The 27,387-nt window shown below is 44.8% G+C and overlaps 1 protein-coding gene across 2 annotated transcripts in view; it reads right to left on the bottom strand.

Annotated features, from left to right (window-relative positions):
* LOC145356846 (solute carrier family 26 member 9-like) overlaps positions 1–27,387 on the bottom strand; it is a 91,658-nt gene that overhangs the window by 22,443 nt on the left and 41,828 nt on the right. For both annotated transcript variants that reach the window (XM_080209779.1, XM_080209778.1), the window contains exons 8-17: positions 26,720–26,802; positions 19,949–20,096; positions 18,704–18,817; positions 17,073–17,150; positions 14,885–14,980; positions 13,831–13,937; positions 7,147–7,216; positions 5,870–5,962; positions 1,992–2,102; positions 15–287 (exon numbers count right to left, since the gene is read on the bottom strand). In XM_080209779.1, the coding sequence (XP_080065905.1) occupies positions 15–287; positions 1,992–2,102; positions 5,870–5,962; positions 7,147–7,216; positions 13,831–13,937; positions 14,885–14,980; positions 17,073–17,150; positions 18,704–18,817; positions 19,949–20,096; positions 26,720–26,802 (1,173 nt within the window). The remainder of the gene's footprint in view (positions 1–14; positions 288–1,991; positions 2,103–5,869; positions 5,963–7,146; positions 7,217–13,830; positions 13,938–14,884; positions 14,981–17,072; positions 17,151–18,703; positions 18,818–19,948; positions 20,097–26,719; positions 26,803–27,387) is intronic.

Raw genomic sequence — 27,387 nt, forward strand, 5'->3', positions numbered from 1 at the left:
AGGTCAATATTTACCTTCCCCAGGACTTTGATTCCCATGAGATCCACAAAACAGACTCCACTCATATCCAAGATAAGAGTGTGGATGTCAATTATGGGGTGTGCAAGTTTGATGGGATCTTCGGCATTCTCCGGATCGATTGCAGGTTTCTGCGTTCCCTCGTGTAACCCGTTCGGGGTGTTGACTGTGATGTAGGATATTCTGGGAGTTTCATCCACTGAGTTATTATTACAGTCCATCGATGTTTCAGCTTCCACCTCTTTCACCAACTCCTGTAAAGATACTTGCTGTAAAAGACAAAAGAGAATAAAGGGGTTAAGGAGGAAGAAAGAAACACACAGCAAACCAGACAGCAAGAGAGAACAAACACTTGAATGTATTTGGAACAATATCTGGAGCAGAGAAGACTGAGGGGCAACCTAATTGAATATGAGGGGCATGGACAGGGTGGATTGGGAGCAGATGTTCCCCTTAGTTGAAGGGTCAGTTACGAGGGGAGACAAGTTAAAAGTGAGGAAGTTTAGGGGGGGATTTGAGGAAAAACCTTTTTACCCAGAGGGTAGTAACAATCTGGAATGCACTGCCTGGGGGGATGGTGAAGGTGAGATGCCCCACATCCTTTAAAAAGTACCTGGATGAGTACTTGCCACGCCATAGTATTCAAGGCTACGGGCCAAGTGTTGGCAAGTCGGATTAGGTGGGCAGGTCAGGACCTTTCATGTGTCAGTGCCGACTTGATTGGCCTCTTCTGCGCTGCAGTATTCTGTGATTCTGAGATTCTGTAACACTTCAAACAGGAGCTTTCAATACAATGGTTTATAATGATCCTCATCGCTGGTACCATTCTGGTAAATCTCTTTCACACCTTGTCACCCTGCTTAAAGCTTGGGCTCCAGAATTGGTTGCAGTACTTCAGCTGAGGTCTAATCACTGATCTGTAAACATTAACTCCCTTGCTTTTGCATTATATGGCTTTCCCGAAATCAAAGCACAGGAATTGCAAGGGCCTGAGCAAGGCGGGTAGGGACTTGAGAGTTGATCAATGTCTACAGTAGTGCTTGAATGTTAGTCCTAATTTTAACTCTTATCAGAGGTGTATTTGGTAGGGAGCTGGTTTTGGGGTGGCAATGTTGGTGGAAGCAGTGTTTTTGTGACAGGGGCTGAGCCATTTTGAGCTGGGCAGCTTGCAGTGTTAACCTCCCCATTACCTACCCCACCCCACCACCTCCCCTGGTCTCCTACCTGGGTCCCAGCCACTGTTTGCCCAGTGGGAATGAAATGTTAAGCAGTAGGAAGTATCCATTAGCCACCAAAAGAACAACCCGCTGATAATCGAGCCCGTGGTTTGGAGGGGTAGCTGGAGTGTTGGGGGCGGAGGGGATTTGAAGCCCAGCAGAGGAAACTTGCAAGAGCTGCATTCTGACTAAGGATCTGTGGTAGTGTGGCCCCTTTAAGGGTAGGATCCATGAGGGTCACATGATTGGGCCGGACCCTATGGAGAGAGGCAGCATGGGAAACCAAGCTTATTGGGTGCAAGAACACATGTCTTGGGTCAGGGGAGATCTTCAGTTGGAGTTGGGGAGCAGAATAGAGTAGATGTATGCTCAGTTCTGTTATATATGTACAATAAAAGGAATGATTACTTGTACATATATAAATATAGTTGCTAATAAACCCTTTATTACTTGAAGCCACAATGAGTTGCCTTCAAAGTTATTGCAGCTGCAAACATCAACAAACCAACATCTCCCAGTGGACAGGACACCAGCCATCCCTTCACTTCTCCTGTTAAAACTTCAATGACTTCAGATTACAGCTTCTTGTGTCTAGTTGTGAATGGGTTTTCTGTGTATTTTTCCCCACTTGTAATCCTTTTTTCTTTTTAATGTGGAAAGAATTGGTCACACTGCAGACATCTGGGTCTTTATGTAATTCATTATGCAACTTTACTTGGCAATTGTCTATTGGGGTGCAATCGCATGGACTCGTACCTTAGTGCAGAGATTACTCGGTCTTCGGTTTTCTGTTTCCTGTGCCTCCTTTTTTGCAGCTTTGAGGTATTTTTTCTTGGCTATTAAAACCTTCGCTGGGTCAAATCCCGACTGGAAGAGAGATTCATTCAGCTGAGGCTTACAAGCAGACAACCTGTGCTTCATTCTAGAATCTATCTTGTTAATACTTCTTATTCCTTACACACACACATATACACACACACACACATATACACACACACACACATATACACACACATACACACATGCATACATGCGCACACACAACGAAGGAGCTTAAAAGAATTTTTTTCACCAGATGTTTATAAAATGCATTATAATAAATGCCTAATTATACTATAATATCACTTAAAAAGGACCTGGGTATTCCAATTTATTCCCACAGCCCAAAAATGTGCAGGTTGGGTGGATTGTCCATGCCAAATTGCCCTTAGTGTCCTATGATGTGTAGGTCAGGGAGATTAGCAGGGTAAATACATGGGATTATTGGGATAGGCTTTGGGTAAGATAATTCAGTGCAGAATTGATGGGCTGACTGGCCTGCTTCTATACTGTAGGGTTGCTATGTTCTATGTTTATTCCAGATAACAGTGTGCAGTAAGACACGACAAAGGAATTAGAGAAGAGGTCTCCAGTTTGAAAAGTTAGGGTGAAAGTGCAATGTGCTATATGTGACTCCTGGTTCTGTAATGTTGAATCTATGATCATTGAACCTGTTAGTTCATAATATCTCCTGTGCTGAAGTGGATGGCAGTCTTGCCAGAAGGTTGTGAGTTCAAGTCCTACTTCAGAGGCTGAAGTCTATAGAATTTCAGTTGACGATACTAAGGAAATGATACAATGTCTGAGATGCAATCGAATGAGATATTAAACTGAGACTCTCTTAGTTGGTTGGAAATCCACCCAATGGCACTCACTATTTGTTAGAAGAATAGAGGAGCTCTCCTGGCATCTTGGCCAATATTTATCCCTCAACCAACGCAACTAAAGTAAATGATGAGGTTTGCAAATTGACTGCCATGTTTTCTATGTTACAAAGGAGAGGCCTTGATGTAGCAATATTCTCACAGGACCAGAGAACCAGTGTAATGATCTGGGTACCCAGGTTCGAATCCCGCAATGGTAGAAGGTGAAATTAGAATTTAATAAATATCTGGAATTAAAGGCCTAATGATGTCCATGAATCAATTGTCCATGTTGTAAGAACACACCTGGTTCACTAATGTTCTTTAAGGGAGGAAATCTGTCGTCCTTAACTGGTCTGACCTACATGTGACTCCTAACCCACGGTAATGTGGTTGACTCAATGTGGTTGAAAGAAAAGTCTGAGGTCACGAACCAACCGACTCAAGCACAGCTTCTTCCCTGCTGCCTGCTTGAATGGACCTGCCTTGCATTAAGTTGATCTTTCTCTACGCCCTAAGCTATGACTGCAGCACCACATTCTGCACTCTCTCCTTTCCTTCTCTATGAATGGTATGCTTTGTATAGTGTGCAAGAAACAATACTTTTCACTGTATATCAATACATGCGATAATAATAAATCAATTCAAAATCTTAAATGTTCTCAGGCAATAAATGCTGGCCCAGCCAGTGACATCCAGATCCCATGGGCGCATCAAAAAAAGTGACTACACTCCAGATGTGCTTCACTGGGTGTCAGATATTTTGGGGACGTGCTGAGTTTGTAAAAGGTGCAATATTCATGCAAGACATTATTTTTCTTTGCAGTTTCTGTGTTATCCCCTTGGTGATCATTTGTTCAAGAATTACACAGCTAGCTAACTGTGTCTGTGTTTACTGCTTGTGATGATGAAGGCGTTTTCTGTTCTCCCCAACATTTTAAAATTCTTATAACATTTTCTCAAATGATAGACTTATAAAATTCCATCAGGATTAGACAGGATAGATGCAGGGAGGATATTCCTGATGGTGGGGGAATCCAGAACCAGGTGGATTTGGGGGTAGGACATTTAGGACGGAAGTGAAGACACATTTCTTCACCCAAAGAGTAGTGAGCCTGTGGAATTCATTAACACAGGAAATAGTTGATGCCAAGACATTGAATGTATTCAAGAGGCAGCTGAATATAGAACTTGGGGTGAATGGGATCAAAGGTTATGGGGAGAAAACAGGATTAGTCTATTGAGTTGGACGATCAGCCATGATTGTGATGAATGGAGGAACAGACTCGAAGGGCCAAATGGCCTCCTCTTGCTCCTATCTTCTATGTTTCTATGTTTATTAGGTGTGAATTGAGGAAACGGTTGTTTATGCTTTCAGCAAATTGGAGGAATTTCTAGTTTGTAATGTTAGGGTATTTATATCACACACTGGATATCATCAAGATAATGACTTACAGTGAGTGAAGAAGACAAACTGCATTTTTAGTAGTTGTTATTCAAGGGCTTTTCCAACTGGTTTTGGGCATCGAATTTTACGACTTTGTCAATTTATTGTGTGAAACCCACATATACTTCCCGTTTGCTCAAGTGTGGAACTGTGGGTTCCACAGGGAAAGAATGCAAGTCAACATAAACAACTAAAACAGTCAAACAGAAAATATAAACTCAAATATTTTTTGAACGCCTGCAAGTAATTTGAATAAATCCTGAAGGACAAATTCAAAATCCGGTGGGTTTGAAAAATTGTGTAGGATAGCCAATGGTAAAAACCATAAAATCCCTACACTGCAGAAGGAGGCCATTCGGGCCATTGAGTTTGCACCAAGCCTCCGAAAGAGCATCTTATCCAAGTACCCTCACCCCCACTACCCTATCCACATTTCCCATGGCTAATCAATCTAACCTATATGTCTTGCAACACTAAAGGACAATTTAGCATGGCCTATCTACCTATGGACACCTTTGGACTGTGGGGGGAACCAGAGCACCTGGAGGAAACCCATGCAGACGCAGGGAGGGCGTGCAAACTCCACACAGACAGTCATCCAAAGTCAGAATGAATCTGGAACCCTGGTGCTGTGAGGCAGCAGTGTTAACCATTGCGCCACCATACCGTCATGTGGAGACAATGGGAGAGACTTTCCATTCTTCCTGCTGGTCCTACCAAAGGCAACAGCTGCTTCCCCTCTCTCCCCACCTCCCGCATGGTGGGTTCCCTGGTGGTGGGGAGAGCGGAGCCATGCAAAATACCAAGACACCGGGACTGGAAGATCCCGGTGGCAGCCCATGGTGAGACTTCTCCATCGCTGGAAAACATACGGCAGGGCAACAGAAAATCCCACTCAGTTCCTCAAGGCAACACCTAATAGATCTTAGAATTATTAGAGTAGGCTAAAACGCCAGGCCAAGGAAAGGGAGTGTTTAAGACTAGTTGGGATTCTGCAGTTGAGTATAGTTCACTATTGGAGATTCTTGAGGAAATTTCAACCCTCTTGAGTTCAAGTACATGGAAGAGAGTCTATGAGAAGGCTTGAGTTCAGGCTCACAAACTATTTATGTAATATTTCTGATCCCTTCTGCACACTTAGAATGTCAATGTTTCCATGCATTTGAATTGGGTAGCACAGCTGCACAGTGGTTAACACTGCTGCCTCACAGCACCAGGAACCTGGGTTCAATTCCCAGCTTGGGTCACTGTCTGTGTGGAGTCTGCATGTCCTCCCTAGGTGCTCCAGTTTCCTCCCACAGTCCTAGTTGGGTGCACTGGCCATGCTAAATTCTCCCTCAGTGTACCAGAACAGGCGCCAAAGTGTGGCGACTAGGTGATTTTCAAAGTAACTTCACTGCAGTGTTAATGTAAGCCGACTCGTGACTAATAAATAAACTTGACTTTACAGTTGTAACTTGGATCTCTTTTACATTTCAAGATTAAAATGAATGTAGGCATTTTACCTTTTTAATCACTTTTTTCCTGAAAAACTCCACATTTGCAAAATACAATGGCGAGCAGTAGGTAATGATTTTTATTCCACTGATTTCTTTTGCCTGGAAGAGGAAAGCAATGATCACTCAATTACTATTTGGAGATGTAAAAAAAAGTACAACAAACAAAAAGTACAACAAATGAAATGATTCATTCAAAAATGTATTAGTAATTTATTAATGATACATTAGAAGAATAATAAACTTAACAATGTAATATACTTGGGATAATAAATAATATGGTTAGACAAATAAACTCATAATAAAACAGCTATGAATGCCCCCTCTGTTATTGGCCTGGATTTTATGGTTTCGCATTGATATGAATTTACAATGAGATCTTTCTTGGTGCCCGCCATGGTGTGTCGGAAAACCCACCAGATGTTGGCATGAACCTGAGTTGAATTCCGATAAGGGGATGCAGCTTAAGCACCCACACTCCCACACTCCCCTCACTTTCCCAGATTTTCTGCAGTGTTGTTGGGAGAACACACTGGTGAGAAACACATTTGGAATAAAATCAGAAAATGCCAGAAAATCCCAGCAGGCCTGACAGTATCTGTCTTCCCACCTCCCGCATGGAATAGAGCCAACGTTTTGAGTCTAGATGACCTTTCGTCAGGGCTGTTTGGAACAAATGTGCAGATTTTGGATTCATCTGAACAATGAGTGACCAGGGCTGCCTCCAGAGTTCAGGATGGAGGCTGTTCTCCCAACCCTGGATCCTGGGACACCACCGCAGTGGGTCAGGGGTGCATGAGAAGGTCAACCTGCCAGATCAGGAGCCCTGGAGGGAGTCCATCTTCCAGAACATTCCTGTAGATCCATCTTTGTTCTCAGGAAGTTCATCTTCCGGTCTCAGAGTACTCCCAGGCATTTATCTTCAATGTCAGGAAGTTCACCTACTTCCTTCAATAATGGGACAGTGACATTCATAATAGCACCAGGATATGACAGCAGACTGTGCACCATTCAGGCCTGTCCCCCCACTGGGCACAGCGTGAAACACCCAGGTCTATAATTAATGAGGTTGAGCCAGAAGATTTGGTGCGTATTTCAACTGGCTGTGGCAGAAAACATCCTAAGCTCCCACCCCCACCACAGGAATTAGAGTCAAAATGAGAGAATATCGCCCACTGACTCTGCTTTTCTCTAACCAGAGGCTGCTGGACCTGCTGAGTATTTCCAACATTTGTTTTTGTTACAAAGAAATAATGCTTTCCCTTTGCATTAGTGACTATCCTTACCTTTTCATAGACCTTGGGATTTTTATAAATGTCACTGGATCCTATCTGTCCCACAAGGTGACCATTCCGGCTGGGGAGACAGACATAGAAAGAAACATGTTAGGAAAGGCGTGAGTGTCTTTCTGAGTCCCAACTCTCCTGTAACAGCGACACCAACAGAAACAACACTCGTAGTCCATGCTTAAATATGACACCAACATTTCTCCATAATCAGTTGCATGCTTTAGAGCTTGTATTAATACAACTTCAGAACACCCCGATGTGTTTCACAGGGAATGAAGTACTTTTGGTATATATATTCGTAGCTTTTATGTCAGATGTTTGGCAGCTAATTTGGATTCACAGTAGCATTGTTGGGTCACAGGTTTCTGGGTTTAAGTCCTGCTCCAGAGTTTGAACTCAAGACTGATGGTTCAGCACAGTACTTAGGGAGTGCTGCATTGTTGGAGGTGCTGTCTTTTGTTTGACATATTTAACCGATGTGCTATCTACCTGCTGAGGTGGATGGAAGCTATCCCCTGGCACTATTTCAAAGCATTATCCTGGGTGCCCTGGACAATATTTGTCTCTCAATCAGCATCACAAAAACAGATGATCTGGTCATTATCACATTGCTGTGCATGGCAGCTTGCTGTGCGCAAATTGTTGCTGTGTTTCCAACATTACAACCGTGACTTCACTTCATAAAGTACCTCAAATGCTGCAAAATACTGAGAGTTCAACCCAATCAAAGGATCAACATAAAAACATACATAGAAAATAGAGGCAGGAGTAGGCCATTTGGCCCTTCGAGCCTGGTCCGCCTTTCATTATGATCGTGGCTGATCATCAAATTCAATGCCCTCTTCCTGCCTTCCGCCCTTATCCCTTGATCCCTTTAACCCCAACAGCTATATCTAATTTCTTCTTAGAATCACACAATGTTTTGGCCTCAACTACTTTTTATGGTAGTGAATTCCACACATTCACAACCCTCTGGATAAAGGAATCTCACCTCAGTCCTAAAAGGTTTACCCCTTATCCTCAAACTATGACCCCTAGTTTTGGACGCCCCCACCATTGGGAACATTCTTTCTGAATCTACCCTGTCTAACTCCTGTTAAAATTTTATAGGTTTCCACGAGATCCCCTCTTACTCCTCTAAACTCAGGTGAATATAATCCTAACTGGCTTAATGTTTCCTCATATGACAGACCTGCTGTCCTAGGAATCAGTCTGGTAAACCTTTGCTGTACTCCTTCTATAGTAAGGACATCCTTCCTCAGATAAGGACACCAAAAATGCACACAATACTCCAGGCGTGGCCTCATCTTCACCCTGTACAATTGCAGCAAAACATCCCTATCCTTATACTCAAATCCTATCGCTCTGAAGGCCAACTTTCTATTTGCCTCCTTTACCGCCTGCTGTACCTGCACATTTACTTTCAGCGATTAATGCATGCGGATACCAAGGTCTCGCTGAGTATCCACCTCTCTTAATTTACACCCATTCAGATAATAATTTGCCTTCCTATTTTTGCTATTGAAGTGGACAACCTCACATTTATCCACATTACACTGCATCTGCCATGCATATGCCCACACACTCAGCCTGTCCAAATCATACAGAAGCATCTCTGCATCCTCCTCACAAGTTAACTAGCTGATGGTTGATTATTAATAATAATTTAGTTGCTGAAATCCCTGCTGAATTCCAATCAATTTGATAGTAAATTCATTCTTGGAATGTGGACTTGATAACAAAATGAGTGGTTGTGAGTTTTCTCCTTCAGCCATGGCAGTCTATGTGGAGTATGATGCAACTCAGTGGTTTACTGGGGCGTATCAGAGTTAAGAGTCAACCAGGTTAGTCTGAGACTGGAGTCACATATAGGCAGACTGGATAATGATCATTGGTCTCATTTACTAAAGGACTTCAGTAAACGCCTTGATCACACTGAAAGACACCACTATTTTGTTTCTAAGGCCAAGTTAAAGTTCTCAGGCTGTCATGGAAGGGTTCTGGCTCAGGATGCTTGGAGTATTAACTCAGATCTTGACTATTAGTTCAGTGATTTAACCTCTCCTGTAAACAGAGAGATGGGTCTGTGTGGGCTTGCAGTCATCTTGTTGAAGAGGAAAAACTTTCGCAGCAACAGTTCCTGTTTCCAGTGGGAAGGTGCACTGAGCCGGCTGATGGACAAAGCCAGTCAGTACTCCTGACTCATCCACGGTCTTTTTCCCTTCCCTGGTGTGGTGTTCCGCTGCAGTCTGTCTCATCACAGCTGCTCTACATGACACAGGTTTCCCAATATCCCTCCAGTCACTGCTTTCCAGCACCTGACATAGTCATCCACCCATCCCAATCTTACACGCACAGTTAACTCCAGTATCTTTCTCTATATGGCACAGTTAACCCAGTACCTTTCTCTATATTGTACAGTTAACCCCAGTATCTTTCTCTATATTGTACAGTTAACCCCAGTATCTTTCTCTATATAGTAGTTATTCCAGTATCATTCTTTATATGGTACAGTTAACCCAGTATTTTCCTCTATGTTGTATAGTTAATCCCAGTATCTTTCTCTATATGGTACAGTTAACCTCAGTATTTTCCTATACTTGACACATTCCTCTTAAGTCCTTCTCCAGTTGAAAATGATGAGTTAAAATACATCATGGCAAACAGTGAAGTTGATATTCTGTGAAATAGTAAGAAAGCTTTTAACCAGTAAACCAAGTGTCAGCTGCCTTTCTCTGCCTATCATTCATTGGAGAGTTGCATCCACTCATTATTTCTACCTGTGGAAAGGTGAGGGAGAATAGTTTGTAATCTGATAGAGAAGGATGACAGGTCAGATTCCAGCCATTGTCTTTCCTTTGTTAGTGTTGAACATCGTTTTCCTCAAGCATTCTAAATTGAAGTTTATTTATTAGCGTCACAAGATGGCTTACATTAACACTGTAATGAAGTTAATGTGAAAATCCCCTAGTCATCACACTCCAGTGCCTGTTCAGGTACACTGAGGGAGAATTTAGCATGGCCAATGTACCTAACCAGTACATCTTTGGGACTGCAGGAGGAAACCGGAGCATCCGGAGGAAACCCATGCAGACATGAGGAGAACTTGCAGACTCCACACAGATAGTGAGTGACCCAAGCCGGGAATTGAACCCGGGTCCCTGGTGCAGTGCGGGAGCAGTGCTAAGCACTGTGCCAGCCACTAATGACACAAACACATTGGGATCCCAAGAAAAGGCCATAAAAAGTAGTAGCCAGACCCTCATTTTGTTCGCAGTGGGTGTATCCAATTAGTCTCATTGCCCTGCTGTTTCCCCAAATCCCAGCAACACCTCCCTTTCCAGTACCCTTTTGAAAGTTACTATTAAATCTCCTTCCACCACACTTTCGGCAAGTGAATTCCAGATTGTAATGCCTCAGAAAAATAAATTCTCCTCAATTCACCTCAGGTGTCTCTTGACAACTATCTATTGTTCACTGGAAAGTTCCTTCCTATTGGCTTTCAATGAATCTCAGGGTATTAAGGAGTAGTCCAGTCAGTTGTGAGTTGTTATGAGGAGCGGCATGTTCGCTGAGGTTAATTTCTGGAGCCAAGCAAAATAAAAAATACAAGTCCTCGGGGCTGATGTTTACACAGCTTGTTGCCTGGTTTGCCATTACTTTGCACTTTATCTTAAAGGGCGAAAATTGTTGAAGGAACCATTGAGTTTGTGTCTTAATCCTATTATCAAAAAGATTAAATAAACAAAAAAGATTCTCAGCTGAGTGTGAACTGCTGAAGAGGAAGAGGGCCATGGAGGGGCAACATGGTGACACAATGGTTAGCACTGTTGCCTCACAGCGCAAGGAGCTCGGGTTCGATTCCTGGCTTGGGTCACTGTCTGTGTGGAGTTTGCACATTCTCCCCATGTCTGCTCCAGTTTCCTCCCATAGTCCAAAGATGTGTGGGTTAGGTGGATTGGCCATGCTAAATTGCCCCTCAGTGTCAGCGGAACTAGCTAGGGTAAATGCACGGTGTTATTTGATTTGATTTATTATTGTCGCATGTATTAGCATACAGTGAAAAGTATTGTTTCTTGCACGCTATACAGACAAAGCATACCATTCATAGAGAAGGAAACAAGAGAGTGCAGAATGTAGCGTTACAGTAATAGCTAGGGTCCAGAGATGGCGATAGGGCCTGGGTGCAGATTTGATGGGCTGAATGACCTCTTTCTGCACTGTAGGATTCTGTGATTCTATGACCTCGATAGACTATTTGGTTGTCCTGGAATTGCCCTTTGAAATTATTTCCAAACTAAATGCGCCTGTTTTGTACTTTGTAGTTTTCTTTTGGTAGCTGGGGGATTCATTTTTATGCAAAAACAAATGTAAAAACTGCTGCATAAACTGTTCTGAAAAGATGTATTTTTGATGGGATAAAAAAAAAATAAAGTCCGAGGTTGGGTTTGAGGGAGATGATGGAAAATTCAGGAGGAACCACATCAAAAGGGACATGATTGGACAGTCTGCATAAACTCTGTTTGAAGTTTGATGTTGTAAGATATTTAGACCCAAGCACCCGTTTTTGTCCTTCAGCAACACAAGTTTATCAAGCTGGGGCATTTTGTTGAATATAGAAGAATATGATGAGGGGAAGAGGGGGAGGGGGAATTAAACACACAGGGATGGGATGGCCATTCAGCCCTTCAAGCCTGTTCAACCATTCAATCAGATTTTGGCTTCTTTGTATCTTAATTCCACTTTGGCTTCACATCTCTCGATAACCTCATTCACGAGAATCTGTCAATCTCACTTTTGAAGTTTTTCATTTACTCTGAGCCTCCTCAGCATTCTGAGGGAGAGGATTCCAAATTTTCACTGAGGAAGTGCTTCCCCTCAATAGCCCAGCTTCATTCTAAGGCTTCCCCTTGGTGTCCCGGAGATGTGCTTTCAACCTGATATTAGCCCCATCACAAGGATTGCTGCTACACACCTTCACGACATTGTCCAACTGTGCTCCTGCCTCAGCTCGCCTGCTGCTGAGATCCTCAATCTTGTTTTCATTACCTGCGGGCTTGATTATTCCAAAGCACTCTGGGCTGCTCTTCCATGTCCCACCCTCTGTAAACTTGAGGCAATTCATAATTGCTACCTGTTTCTGAATCTAAACCATGGGTGGCACGGTGGCACAGTGGTTAGCACGGCTGCCTTACAGCACCAGGGACCTGGGTTCAATTCTGACCTTGGTTGACTGTGTGGAGTTTGCACATCCCCCTTTTATGCTCTTATAGAGATAGAGAGGTTCTTGATTAATAAGGGGATCAAGGGTTATGGGGAAAAGGCAGGAGAATGGGGATGTGAAAAATATCAGCCATGATTGAATGATGTGCAGACTCCATGGGCCGAGTGGCCTATTTCTGCTCCTATGTCTTATGGTCTCCCCACGTTGGCGAGGGTTTCCTCTGAGTGCTCCGGTTTCATCCCATAGTCCAAAGATGGGCAGGTTAGGTTGATTGGCCACGCTAATTTGCCCCTTAATGTTCCACAATGTATAGGTTAAGGAGGTTAGCATGGTAAATATGTGGGGTTATGGGGATAGGACCTGGGTAAGATGCTCTACTGGAGAGTGGGTGCTGACTGAATGGGCCGAAAGGCCTCCTTCTTCATCGCAGGGATTTTATGATTTTAGATAAGACAAAGATGGGTTCTTTCTCAGTTTTATTGAAGCAGAATATTATAGTGATTTTACCATCCATGTTAGGGATTGGGTTAAGGGATGAACCAGTTGGCTACAGTGAGCTGCTGAATGATGCCAGTGGTGGGGTTTGATCCCCATACTAGCTGTGGCACCTCCTGGAAGTCTGCCTCATTGACTTGCCCCATACTTGGTGTGGAGTGCTCCCCTCAAACCATATAAAACTGCTTGTCTCTCTCTCTCTCCCTCTGTTGCTAACGAGGGATATGCCAATGGTCCCTCGTAGATTATGATTATAGGCTAAAAAATAAAACTAAAGGTCGTATCTTTTGGCTGGCACGATTCTCTGGTCCTGCTGCTGTGAATGGAGATACGCCTGAGTGCCAAATTCTCCACCCTCACTTTCAGCAGCAATGGGGCGTAAAGGGCTGGAAAATCTCAGCCTAAATTTTTCCAGCAGCCATTTTGAAAGAAAACTGGCAAACACAGCAGGAATCACAAAAAATCAGGTCCTTAAACAAAGAGATAAAAAGGAATGCAATGCCCAATTTATACAACAGCGTTCCATGTTTACAGGAACTGCATTTCCCTCATTTTTCTGTGCCTGTTGCACTCACTTCAAATATCCAAGACCTGGATTGTGAGTTTAAGTTTATTTATTAGTGTCACAAGCAGGCTTACATTCACACTGCAATGAAGTTACTGTGAAAATCCTCTCGTCGCCAGGCTCCGGCACCTGTTCGGATACACTGGGGGCGAATTTAGCACAGCCAATGCACTTAACCAGTACGTCTTTCGGACTGTGGGAGGAAACCGGAGTACCCGGAGGAAATCCACGCAGACACAGGGGGAGGAAGTGCGAACTACACACTGACAGTGACCCAAGCCGGCGATCGAACCCAGGCCCCTGACGCTGTGAGGCCCTGATTCTTCAGAGCTTAGTGTTTTCTCCTGGCTACATAACGTGAGCTTTAAGAGCCGTTGAGGAATGCCAAAGTACTTACAACTGGGTCTGAAACACAACAACCAGTGCTGAAAATCCGACACCGACTGCCACGCCGTAGGGCAATCCGAGCAGGAACGCTGACAGGAAACTCACTATCCATACACACTGAGGGACAGAGAGAGGATGTGTTAGTTGGTACATGAAAGAAGCGAATGTTCACCACAGAAACAACAGTTTTGTGTAAAGACTCAGAGTGGGGTCTGTCAGTAGCTCTTGCTTAACAGCCACTTTCAAACACAGAACTTGGAAACCAATGAAGTTGACCCAAGCAAGCCATCTGTAATTGCTGTTGCACAATCATACCTCTGGCACTTTCATGTGGCTTTCCCGGTTTTGCCAACTCTTTTCCCCACTGCAATTCTTTTACCACAACTATTTGTCTCCCCGCTCCCCCCCCACTCCCGCCCACTCACCGTTCCCCTGTGCTGCTGTCTAATTTTACCTTCCAGTTTTCTCTCCAGAAGCTGCTGAATCATGCTTAGGACACAGTTCTGTGGGCGCCAGTTGCTTTTGTGCACTTTTCCAATGTGTCCATTCTTCGCAGGTGAGCCTAGGCAGCCAATGCTGGCAAGCTATTCAACTCTGAAAGGCGACACGGAAGGGACCGACTGTGCCCTTACCCAGTGTCCAAACCTGCTCACTTTCCAGCAAGGGGCAAACGTGTTCAGTCAGGAAAATGGTTGATTTTTCATTGCTGTGTATCTGTACCCTCCAACAATCCTCGGGGAACTTTGTGTTCCTTCAATTATGACACTTGTGCATTAGTTGAGTTTCTGGATTAATAGTCTAGTGATAATAACACGTGGCCATCCCAATGCACTTGATAAGTGGCCCAACTAATTCTTATAAATTTCACAAGATCTTTGAGTGACCTAATTCTTTACAGCTTTTAAAATGCAGGCAAAATATTCAATCCCTAAAAATGCATGGTTATAGCAACAGTGCTATGGGGTGCACATTTCAAACCTATGCTTATACACATGTCTTTTACCCATCGTAGTTAACGCAGTATCCATGTATCTGGCACTTTATTACAAGGGAAGTCCACTCACACAGTCCAGTTTGCTTTTCTTCCACAGGTAGTAGGGGTCTGTGATCTGCAACAATGTGTTTTTCAGGTTCACTGCTATCAATGCTCCCAGCACGGCCTAGATGCAAAACAAAGCCCATTCATTGTATGCAAATGATAGCAAACGCTACTTTCTAAAACAAATGTAAGGCTTATGTGGCATCAAAACATACATCAGGGTAAATCCTTAACATTTGTTTGCTGTCAGCATCTGCTTAAAATATTGGCCGGAACTTTCTAACTGTTCACCACCCGCCACTGCTACAAGCGAGGAAGGAGAATTTGGCGCTCAGCCAAGCCTTCGTTCCCTGCAGCGGGATCAGAGAATCCTACCAGTGTGAATGGCCGGAAAATTCCGCCCACTGTGATGCTTTTACTCCTTAGCTTCCTGTCACATAAATAGACAAGAGAGAGGCTATTTGGCCCATCTAGTTCTAGTCTGACTGCCCTGTCACAGTGTGATACCCCAAAAAGGTGCCCAGGTTATGCAGGTTTACATTCACAGCAGCATGTGTTTACCTGAGGGAAACATTGTAACTCATGCTCAAAAATGAGTCTCTTTGCAGTATATAATTTTATCGTTTTTTAAAATTCATTGGGCTAGCATTTATTGCCCATTCCAAATTAGCCTTGAACTGAATGGTTTGCTCGACCATTTCAGAGGACATTTATGAGCCAACCTCATTGCTGTGGATCTAGAATCACATGTAGGCCAGACCAGGTAAGGGTGGCAGATTTCCTGGACATTAGTCAACCAGATGGGCTTTTACAACAATCCTTTTTGTCCTCTTGTTCTACAGTCATGTATTAACTGGAAATTGTTCTCAGGGTTACCATTCATTATTCATCCATTGGAAGTGATCACCTCTGAAAAACCCAGCATTTGTTACTCGTGCCTAGTTGCCTTTAGGTTGGTGGTGATGGGTCAGCTTTTCAGCTGCGTTTCATTCACACTCTTATCCCCGAGCTCAGAGGGTTGCTGGGTTGAAGCCCCACTGTAGCAGAATGGCCCAGTGGAAGTATACTGGGCCCATAGCCCAGAAGTCGATGAATCAAAACTAATCCCTGCCATTGCACTCTGGGTGGCATGATGGCACTGCTGTCTCAGTGCCAGGGACCTGAGTTCATATCGGTCTTGGGACACTGTCTGTGTGGAGTTTCTCCCAGTGTCTGCGTGGGTTTCCTCCAAGTACTCCGATTTCCTCCCACAGCCCAAAGATGTACGGGTTAGGTTAATTGGCCACACTAGATTACCCCTTAGTGTCAGGGCACCAGCAGGGTAAATCTTTGGCATTATGGGGATAGGACCTGGATGGGATTGTTGTATGTGTAGGCTGGATGGGCTGAATGGCCTCCTGTACAGTAGGGATTCTATGACCAAGAGCATCCACATCTTTGAAAAGTTGACTTCTGTGCTCTGTCTGTAAATGCTGATCAGTTCAATGCTCCCTTTCTGCTCAAGCATATGTTCCAGACAGGCACCAAGGGAGTGCTGCATTGTCGGAAGTACCATCTTTTGAATGAGGCGCTAAATTGACACTGCACCCTCGGATGGCTGCAAAACGCCCTATGGTCCTATTTGGAGAGGATTGGTGGACCCCTCCCAGTGCGCTGGTCACATAATTTCCTCAACAAAGGCAGTAAGAAAAAATCTGGGCCAGAATTCTCCAGCTGTTCATGTTGACAAGATTCTCCAGTCCCGCTGGCAGTGCACCCCCATCCACGGATTTTCTGCTGGTGCGCGGTGACATCAGTTGGCAACAGTGGGGCCAGAGAATCCCACTGCAGGAAACACACAGCTGGGAGGCCGGAGAATCTCGTCCCCGCTATTTGTCACATTGTTGTTTGTGGCATCTTAGCTGTGTAAAGATTGGCTGTAAGAAGTCTCACAACACCAGGTTAAAGTGCCTTCGAAGGGACAAACCCCAAAAGCTTGTGGTTTACTATCAAATAAACTGGTTGGACTTTAACCTGGTGTTGTGAGACTTCTTACTGTGTTTGCCTCAGTCCAACGCCGGCATCTCTACAACATAAAAATTGGCTGCCATACTTCCCCCACCTACACGTAAGAAGCAATTAATCTGCTGTGAAGCACTCTGGGGTGTCCTAAGCTCATGAAATGCAAGTTCTTTCTTCCTACTGCATGCTCCGTTACGTGAAAAGGTTCTTACCTTCGGAAGTGGTTCCAGGTATGTTCCCAGAGCCATTAGCACCACAAATACCACAAGTACTACGCACAGACTTGCAAACTGGAAAGAAAAGATGACACATCATATCAAGAGGTGCATTTTGAGGGCCTGAAGCCAAGGATAAATAGTAAAAATGACAACTGCAATAAATTACCAATGGGTTGCTCCAGACAGCAGTGGACATCGAAAGACCCATCCAGTGTGCAAGCAACCTTAGACCTAGCAGATGGCCTGTTTTGACAAGTATTCATCAAGTTCGACATTGGTATGACTGGCTGCTCAGTTAATTCTCATGTACTTGACTTCTAAGAATACACTCTGAGGAAACTCATGTGTTCCTGTCAGTGCACTAGATGCAAGAATAATATTTAACTTCATTTAGGTCATAGTCAATTCACTGAATAAATGAGGCACTGTGTAATCAGTGGGCGGCACGGTGGCACAGTGGTTAGCACTGCTGACTCACAGCGCCATGGACCCTGGTTCAACTCCGGGCTTGGGCAACTGTCTGTATGGAGTTTGCACATTCTCCCCGTATCTGTGTGGGTTTCTTCCGGGCGGTCCCGTTTCCTCCCACACTCCAAAGATATGCAGGTTAGGTGATCTGACCATGCTAAATTGCCCCTTAGTGTCAAGGTGATTAGTAGGGTAAATACGTGGGGTTACGGGGATAGGGCCTGCGTGGGATTGTTGTCGGTGAAGAGATGATGGGCTAAATGGCCTCCTTTTGCACTGTAGGGATTATATCATTCTATGAAGCAGTAAACGTTAGGGTATTCATGAGAAATAGTGAGAGAGAGCGACATGTTAGGTGGAAGATTTTAGTCTAAATGCAAAAACAGCAAAAGTAATGGAAGGTCTGAAATCCATCGAGAAATGTCAGGGTTTGATGGGGGGTGGTGAGGTGGGCTTTGCTACAGGTCACAAGGGGACCTCAATGGCCTCTGCCTCTCTTCCTGTGAAGTGGGAGATATAGGATTAAGCAGCTTTCGGTGGGTTAGCCATACATCTGTGCAGTCCCCTAGGTAAAATACTGCATGTACATATTTCATTTGAACCTTTCTGAGCTGGTGGGAGGAGGGGACTGGTTCCCCCACCAAATAAGGTAACAATAATGCCTCCATTCCACTCCCGCCGCTGTGGCACCCTCAATCAAGGAGTAAGTTGTCATTTAAATTGTACTACCCTGATTGGGTCTGTGTGTGTTTCCCCTGGGCGCTCCGGTTTCCTCCCACAGTCCGAAAGATTAGGCCATAGCAAATTGTCCCTTATTGACCCAAGATGTATAGGTTGGCGGAATTAGCAGGGTAGGTGTGTGGCGTTGTAGAGATAGAGACCGAGTGGGATGCTCTGTTGGAGGGTGGGAGCAAACTGGATAGGCCAAATGTCCTCCTTCTGCACTTGTAGGGTTTCTATGATTTTATGTGACCACATCACGCCCCGTCAAGTGGCAGGAATGAATGAGTAAGCAACAGGATGCTAAGCAGTGTGATTTTCCTTTGTTAAGTTGAAGTGCTGCCCTTGCACCTACTTAGCGGCACTCAAACCTTTGCCCTGCCAATAAGGATTCAAAGCTTCCTCAGCAGTTGTGGTAGAGACATAGTTTAAGGTACCTGTGAGCTTCCACCACCTCCTTCCACGGCCAAAGTCACTGACAATGCGCAACAGATAACATGGATGTTGAAAAATGATCCAAAGAAGTTACCGAAGCCCAGAGCCAACATTTCCTGGAGTATAGAAGAGGCAGCAATAATTAGTGAAAAAAGGAAGAATTGGGAGGATCGGAATTTTAAGAAGTTGTGCAAGCAATGAGAATATATATCAGTAAGGTTACAGTTCCTGCTGTAATCAGGGAGTGTCTCCAAACCGCCGACAGCTGCTGAAACATCAGAACTGATGTTTAGGTGGGGTTTGCTCATTAGCCCTTTGTGTGTGTGGGTTCGACTCTGAAGTTGGAACTTGAGTACCTGCCTCTCATTTAGGTTTTTGTTTGTGACCAGCTTCCTCCTTCCTGCTAATGGCAGACTCAAAATTGGCTGAGATTCCCTGGAGCTAAAATTTGGATTCAGACTTGAATTGTAACACCCTCTGTCACAGTTCATCACTTGGCAGTGCAGAACCTGAGTATTGCTGAAAAAAAAGACACCTGCCGTCGAAGCTTTTCACCCCGCACTCATCAGGTCAGCTGCAAGAATGCTAAATTTCTGATGAGTGCAGGGCGAAAAGCTTTGACAAAATGTCCCTTTGTTTCAGCAATACTCTGTTACAACTGTACAAAATTCCTGTCCACTCCACTGCTTCCCTCCCAGTGGGAGAAGTTTCAGTGCTTAACTTGTCTGAAAGAGATATTGTTAGCATCATGTGTTATTGTAGCTTAGTGCACGGAAGACCCAAAAGAATTGGTGGGATTAAAAAATGGGGCTGAAGTTTTGCAGGGCACATCTATTTCCGTGTCCTACACTTGCTCCTAGGAAGTAGAGGGGGAGCAGTGGTGGGAAGCACTGGGTCAAAATCCTGGAATTCCATCCCTAAAGGCATTGTGGGTCAACTCATGGAACATGAACTGCAGCGATTCGAGAAGGCAACTCATCGCTACCTTCTCAAGGGCAACTAGGGATGGGCAATAAACGCTGGCCAGCCAGCGACACCCATTTCCCAAGAATGAATTTAAAAAAATCTTAACAAAGTCCATAGCAAAGTGATTCATTTTATGAGAGATGGACATCAATTTTAATGGATCGATACTGAGGGAATAGTTTGATATAAAACAGTTTGCAGTAACAATGAGGAGAATGTTGCTAATTTTTAAAAGGACTGCAAATAGCTAATTTTTCATATAGTTTTGTAAGACTTTGTACCTGGTTTGCATTCACATCATAGCCGTGCCTGGCAGAGATTGTCCTTCCCACAGCTAAGTTGATGACATATCCAACAATAGCAAGCGAGAAAGCAGGTCCAACCATTTCACTCCAGAGATGGACCAGAGGAGCATCTGGAGGAGGCAACCTTTGAGACAAAAGAAAATGTCAATGTTTACTTGCTGCTTGAAGGAAATGGAAGCAATTCCGCTGGAAAATGATGGATCACTTGGACAAATCCCAATTTAACCAAAGCTACCGAAATCTGAACGTGGTGTGAGGCTGGAAAACTGCAATAGTTTTCTCCGGCTGACTAACAACAGCACGGTGACATGACGGTTAGCACTGCTGCCTCACAGCGCCAGGGACTTGGGTTCCATTCTAGCTTCGGGTGACTGTCTGCCCGTGTCAGCATGGGTTTCCTCCAGGGGTTCCGGTTTTCTCCCACAGCCTAAAGGTATGCGGATTAGGTTGACTGGCCATGCTAGATTGCCCCTGAGTGTCGGGGGACTAGCAGGGTGAATAAGTGGTGCTATGTGGATTGGGGCTGGGAAGGGAATTGTGGTTGATGCAGACTCGATGGGCCAAATGGCTTCCTTCTGCACTGTAGGGATTCTATGAACATAGAAACCTAAACATTGGCCAGAATTTTACCATCCTGTCCCCCACGAGAATCAGAGTGGGAGAAAGTGCGGACCATGGAAAGGTCGGTTGATTTCGGGCGGGACTTTACGGTTTCGGGACAAGCGAGGCCGTAAAATCCCACCCTTTGAAAACCTGTTTTCTCTAACTTTTTCTTACTTTCATGGATCATGAACGTTGCTGGAAAGGTCAGTCCATCCCTTGCCCTTGAGGAGGCAATTGTGAGCCATCTTAGAAACATAGAATCCCTACAGTGCAGAAGGAGGCCATTCGGCCCATCTTGTCTGCTCTGACAACAATCCCACCCAGGCCCTATCCCTGTCACCCCATGTATTTACCCCCCTAATCCCTCTCACCTGCACATCGTGGGACACTAAGGAACAGCTTCGCACGGGCAATCAACCTAACCTGCACATCTTTGGAGTGTGGGAGGAAACTGGAGTACCCGGAGGAAACCCACACAGACACGGGGAGAAAGTGCAGACTCCGCGCAAACTGACCCAAGCAGGGAATCAAATCTGGGTCCCTGGCGCTGTGAGGCAGCAGTGCTAACCGCTGTGCCATTGAACCATTGCAGTCCATATTGTGCAGATAAACCCACAGGACTGTTTGATACAACTGAATGGCTTGCTAGGTATTTTGACAGGGCAATTAAACGAAAACCACATTGCTTTGTGTCTGGCAACACGTGTAGGCCAGATGGTATGAGGACAGCAGATTTCTTCTCCGAAGCAGATGGACTTTTACAACAGTCAAGGAATCAGAATTGTTAGCTTTTTTTCACAAAAAAAATCAGGTTTAATTAATTGCACTTACAGATCACTGGCTGCCCTAGTGGGAGTTGAACTAATGTTTAAGTTTATTTATTAGTGTCACAAGTAGGCTTACGTTAACACCGCAATGAAGTTACTGTGAAAATCCCGTAGTCGCCACACAGCTGTTCGGAGAGAATATTGCATGGCCAATGCAACTAACCAGCACATCTTTCAGACTGTGAGAGGAAAGTGGAGCACCTGAAAGAAACTCATGCAGATGCGGGGAGAATGTGCAAACTCCGCACAGACAGTGACCCAAGCTGGGAATCGAACCGGGGTCCCTGGCAGCAGTGCTAACCACTGTGCCACCATGCTGCGGGCATTAATTCAGGACTCAGGGGTACAACTGAGTGGTGAAATGGTGAACTGGATAGAGTGGTGAAGAAGGTATTCTGCATGCTTGGTTTCATTGGTCAGAACATTGAATGCAGGAGTTGGGACATCTTATTGAAGTTATACAAGACATTGGTGAGGCCACATTTGGAATACTGTGTGCAGTTCAGGTCACCCTATTATAGAAAGGATATTACTAAACTAGAAAGGGTGCAGAAAAGATTTACTACGATGCTACTGGGCCTTGATGGTTTGGGTTATAACAACAAGCTGGATAGACTGGTACTTTTTTCTCTGGAGTGCAGGAGGCTGAGGGGTGACCTTATAGACGTCTATAAAATAGTGATGAGCATAGACAAGGTAGATAGTCAACATCTTTTCCCAAAAGTAGGGGAGTCTAAAACTAGAGGGCATAGGTTTAAGGTGAGAGGGGAGAGATGCAAAAATGTCCAGAGAGGCAATTTTTTCACATAAAGGGTGGTGAGTGTCTGGAACGAGCTGCCAGAGTTAGTAGTAGAGGCAAATAAAATTTTATCTTTTAAAAAGTATTTTGATAGTTACATGGATAAGGTGGGTATAGAGGGATATGGGCCAAATGTAGGCAATTTGGGATTAGCTTAAGGGTTTAAAAAAAACTGTGGCATGGACAAGTTGGGCCAAAGGGCCTGTTTCCATGCTGTAAACCTTTATCTATCTATTGCTCTAACTCTTGTGGTATTACCGTAATGCCACTGCACCTTTAACTTGATGGTCTTATATCTCACTTTTTACTTCTGAACAAAATTATAAATGGGACCGTGCTCTGCCCCCTACAGCTGGGGGTGAGGACAGAGCACAACAGGTTTTGCCAGGGTTGGGTCTACTGCCATCCGGTAGACGCAGGCAGAAGGCAAATGGGGCACCTGCATTGCTCCGGGTGCTATTTTAATTCGATAGGATGCCCCTCCAACGCCTGACTTGCCGCTGTGTGTGGCAGCTTCTCTTTGAGCTGGATTGCATTGCTGCTTTTCCAGCCAGCAGAACTGGCAAAACCTCTTTAGCTGAAGTTCAGATTCAGGTCAGCTCTCGAAGAAAACAAGCCAGCAACCGCACACCAGGGCTAATAGAGTAGCTCCTTCCAAAACATAATGTAGGACAGTTCATCCTTCCTAGAGTTGAACTTGTCCTTTTGGTCAGATTGGCTCAGAAGCAGAAACTGAAGGTTTATATGTTCTAAAAGTATCAACGTTATTTAGACTGGGAGTTCTTGGTAAGGTAATTCACCCACAGGGAGTATTTTGGAAATGATGGATGCACAGGTTCCACCTGGCGTGTGAATGCTCATCGAGAATTTCGAAATGTTCTTGGACTCATTTCCCGTCCATGGATTGAAAATCGCAGGGAGTTCTCACCTGACTTCCCACCAGGTAAAGCTTTGTGACGGAAGGACATGTAGGGTTATCTCTTGTTTTGCAAGCTCTCATTTTACACTTGATGGAATCCAGTTACCATAAAAACGTTATATTTTCCAATGAGCGTTTGTGTACATCTAGGGGAGGAATGCCAGACAGCGGGGACAAAACGGATTGCCCACTTCAGACATATATTAAATCATAGATCAGAGCATCCCTACAGTACAGAAAGAGGCCATTCGGCCCATCGAGTCTGCACCAACAACAATCGCACCCAGGCCCTATCCCTGTAACCCCACATATTTACCCTCCTGATCGCCTTGATACTAAGGGGGCAATTTAGCATGGCCAATCCACCTAACCTGCTCTTCTTTTGACTGTGGGAGGAAACCAGAGCACCCGGAGGAAACCCACGCAGACACAGGGAGAATGTGCAAACTTCACTCAGACAGTCACCTGAAACCGGAATCGAACCCGGTTCCCTGGCGCTGTGAGGAAGCAGTGCTAACCATTGTGCTACCCGTAATGAGCTTTTATGGTATTCAATAGTTTCATTGACTTTTTAATTCCAGATTCTTTTTTATTAAAGTCAAATTTTGCCATCTGCTACACTTGGATTTGAACCCAGGTCCCAGAGCCATTGCCCTGGGTCTCTGCATTACTATTCAGAATGACAATACCACTATGCCATCACCTCCCCTAATTAGGCATGATTTTAACTCACGCTAAGTTAGTCATCAACGCAGGGTAAAAATCAAGGTGTGTTTTTTTTTGTTTACTTTATTCCAATCCAATCATATTGGACAAGTGAGACACAGATACATTGTCCAGTGGTTCCAAGTCTGAGGTGAATTGTGCGAAAAATCATTGATCCCATTTCCTATTTACTTCACTTTTACTCTCAGTGAAAATAATTACCAATATTATTTTATTAATACAATATTTTAATGAAGAACTGTGAATACTTTGCTGCTTCTTAATATTGAAGAACTGTATTGAGATTTGCAAAACCCAATTCTGGGATAAGGGATCTTTACAGCATCAGGCTGTGGATAACGGATTCTATCTGGGAGTCGATCAGGTTTGTGTTTCAAAGCCAACATTTCCAAGTGGTGAACAACAGATTTATTCTCTAACAGCTTTCTGTGTTCTCCCTGTGTGATGACAATTCTTGATGGGTGGTTTTGGATTTATTACTGACTACTGGTGTTGATTAAAGATCTGATTCCCAAGCCAAGGAACATATTTTAATTCTTGTGGGTGGAAATTCTTAATCCAAACATGCCACCCAGTGACACAAAAGCAAAATACTGAGGATTCTGGAAACCTGAACTAGGCACACAAAGCTGAACTAGGCACAGTAGCACAGTGGTTAGCACTGCTGCCTCACAGCTCCAGGGATCCGGGTTTGATTCCCGGCTTGGGTCACTGTCTGTGTGGAGTTTGCACATTCTCCCCGTGTCTGTGTGGGTTTCCTCCGGACGCTCCGGTTTCCTCCCACACTCCGAAGATGTGAAGGTTAGATGGATTAGCCATGCTAAAATTGACCCTAAGTGTCAGGGGGACCAGCTAGGGCAAATGGGGTTATGGGGATAGGGCCTGTGTGGGATTGTGGTCGGTGCAGACTCAGTGGACTGAATGGCCTCCCTCTAGGGATTCTTTGATTCTATGAAAAAGGGTCCAGCAGCATCTGTGAGAGAAACAGAGCGAAATCTCCCAGCTGTCCATGCCCTGTCGCCCCTGCAAGCGAGGACGGAGAATTTGGCCCTCAGCCAAATCTCCATTCACTGCAGCGGAACTGGAAAATCCTGCCAGTGTTAATGGCTGGGAAATCCCCCCCATTAGAGTTATTATTTCAGGTCGATGACCTTTCTTCTGAACTTGTAAGAAAACAGGGACACCATTTTATTATTGATCAATACTACTAATATCCTAGTTGGGAATTTGGATTTTATGGATTAACTGCAGCACGTTTATCAGGCATATGGACACAGAGGTTCCTGTGTCGATCCCAGTCCTTGGCCTCTGCAGCCGATATCCACTTGCCCCCAATTCCCTGGACAGGACCAAGAACCTACTCATTAAACCCACTCCATATCTCACGATAAATAATCAGCATGAAATCTGTCCCAAACCAATTAAGGTTCTATCACCCTTCATAGACACGAGGTCATCTGAAGTCCTGCTGCCCTTGCCTCTATTTGCAGCCAGTCCTCCTTCCCATTGCACCCTGTGCCTGCTGACCTGCACTGGCTCCCAGTCAAACAACACCTCCATTTTAAAATCCTCATCCTTATTTTCAAATCCCTCCAATTTCTGTACTCTTCAACAAGGTCTAGAATGTTGCACGTTCACTGATTTCATTAGAAAGACAAAGAAAAAGGGGTCGATTCTCTCATCCCATTGCACTGCTTTTCTAATAAGGAGTCTCACAACACCAGGTTAAAGTCCAACAGGCTTATTTGGAACCACAAGCTTTTGGAATGCTGCTCCTTCATCAGGTGACTCACCTGAGGAAGGAGTAGCGCTCCGAAAGCACGTGATTCCACATAAACCTGTTGGACTTTAACCTGGTGTTGTGAGACTTCTTACTATGCCCATCCCAGTCCAACGCCAGTATCTCTACATCAATGCTTTTTGAGCGCAGCAGGCTGGGAGACTGTAGCAGGGGCTGTTTCATGGGCAGCCTGGGCCTCTGTGCCTCTCCCAACGCTAGATATCTGGCGCGTCATCTCCCCATCGGAAGCCGGTGTGGAGCAGCATAAGTTATACAGATGAGAATTTATAATTAATGGGCCTGAGACTGAAATCTTGGGCCCACAGCCTCTCCCCCACTGCCATGAGCATTCTACTCCAGAGGGGATTACTATAGTTCTTCACTTGCGGGGAGCTAGAGTGAAGAGGAGGGGGCAATCAAGGCCCCTCAGAGGGCCAGGCACTTGTTGGATGTGCCCTCTGGGCATTGCCACCTTGGCTGTGCCAGCTTGGACCCCGTGCCACTGCCCGATTGATTGTTGCAAAAACCCATCTGGTTCACTGATGTCCTTTAGGGAAGGAAATCTGCCATCCTTACCCGGTCTGGCCTACATGTGACTCCAGAGCCACAGCAATGACTCAACTTCCTCGGGCAACTGGGGATGGGCAATATGCTGGCCTAGCCAGCGATACCCATGTCCCATTAATGAATCAGAAAAGACTAATAGATGGAAAATTGTGTGCCGAAAGTGTCTGAGTTTCAATGGTATTCTACTGGTGTGCAAAGCTCCTTTCCACTGCCTGCCCAATCCAAAGATATACGGATTAGGTGGACTGGCCATGCTAAATTGACCTGAGTGTCAGGGGGATTAGCAGGGTAAATATGTGGGGCTATGGGATTAGGGGCTGGTTGGAATTGTGGTCAGTGCAAACTCGATGGGCCGAATGGCCTCTTCTGCACTGTAGGGTTTCTATGATTCTATGATTTTGACCTCCCTAGTATCCAGAATCAAATTGCAATCATAGATCACATCTGCATTGACTGTATCTTTGATCCAGTTACACTGCATATCTCTAACATTCACCATCAGCTTGTGTGCGTCGTTCTCACTCACCCCAGAGGAATCACTCCCACAACATCAATGTGATATTTTTCTGGCATTTTTGCGCCCCCCGAGACTGCGGTGGTAACAATAACCTAAAGGTAAAAATAGAAGATTGTTCAATATTTGTTTAAAGAAAGAAGTAATAAATTAATCCCCGTTTCCCCCTTCTTATCCTCTCTCTGCTGGAGGTGATGTTTTTTGCAGCTCTTTGCTACGCAATCCACAGTCACCATTGAAGTTTGGTTAGTCATTCTGGGCAGGTTATTCACCTTGTTCCTCTCTCCCCAAACACAAATGCTCTTTTCCCAATCAGGTTTGCATGATCAGGGGTGGCACTGCTGCCTCACAGCGCCAGGGACCCGGGTTCGATTCTGGTCTTGGGTCACCATCTGTGTGGAGTTTGCACATTCTTCCTGTGTCTGCATTTGCTTCCTCTGGGTGCCCCGGTTTCCTCCCACACTCTAAAGATGTGTAGATTAGGTGGATTGGCCATGCTAAATTGACCCTACCCAATATGTGTAGGTTAGGTGGATTATCAGGGTGAATACTAGGACTTAATAGGATAGTCAGGGAAAAGTGCTGGTTAAGAGTCGGTGCAGATGGTCTGAATGGCCTCCTTCTGCACTGTAGGGATTCTGTGGTTCTACAATAATGGTCAGATGCTGCCCAATAATTTT

This window comes from Carcharhinus amblyrhynchos, chromosome 22 (assembly GCF_965287045.1).
Source record: "Carcharhinus amblyrhynchos chromosome 22, sCarAmb.v2.hapA, whole genome shotgun sequence".
Lineage (NCBI taxonomy): Eukaryota > Metazoa > Chordata > Chondrichthyes > Carcharhiniformes > Carcharhinidae > Carcharhinus > Carcharhinus amblyrhynchos.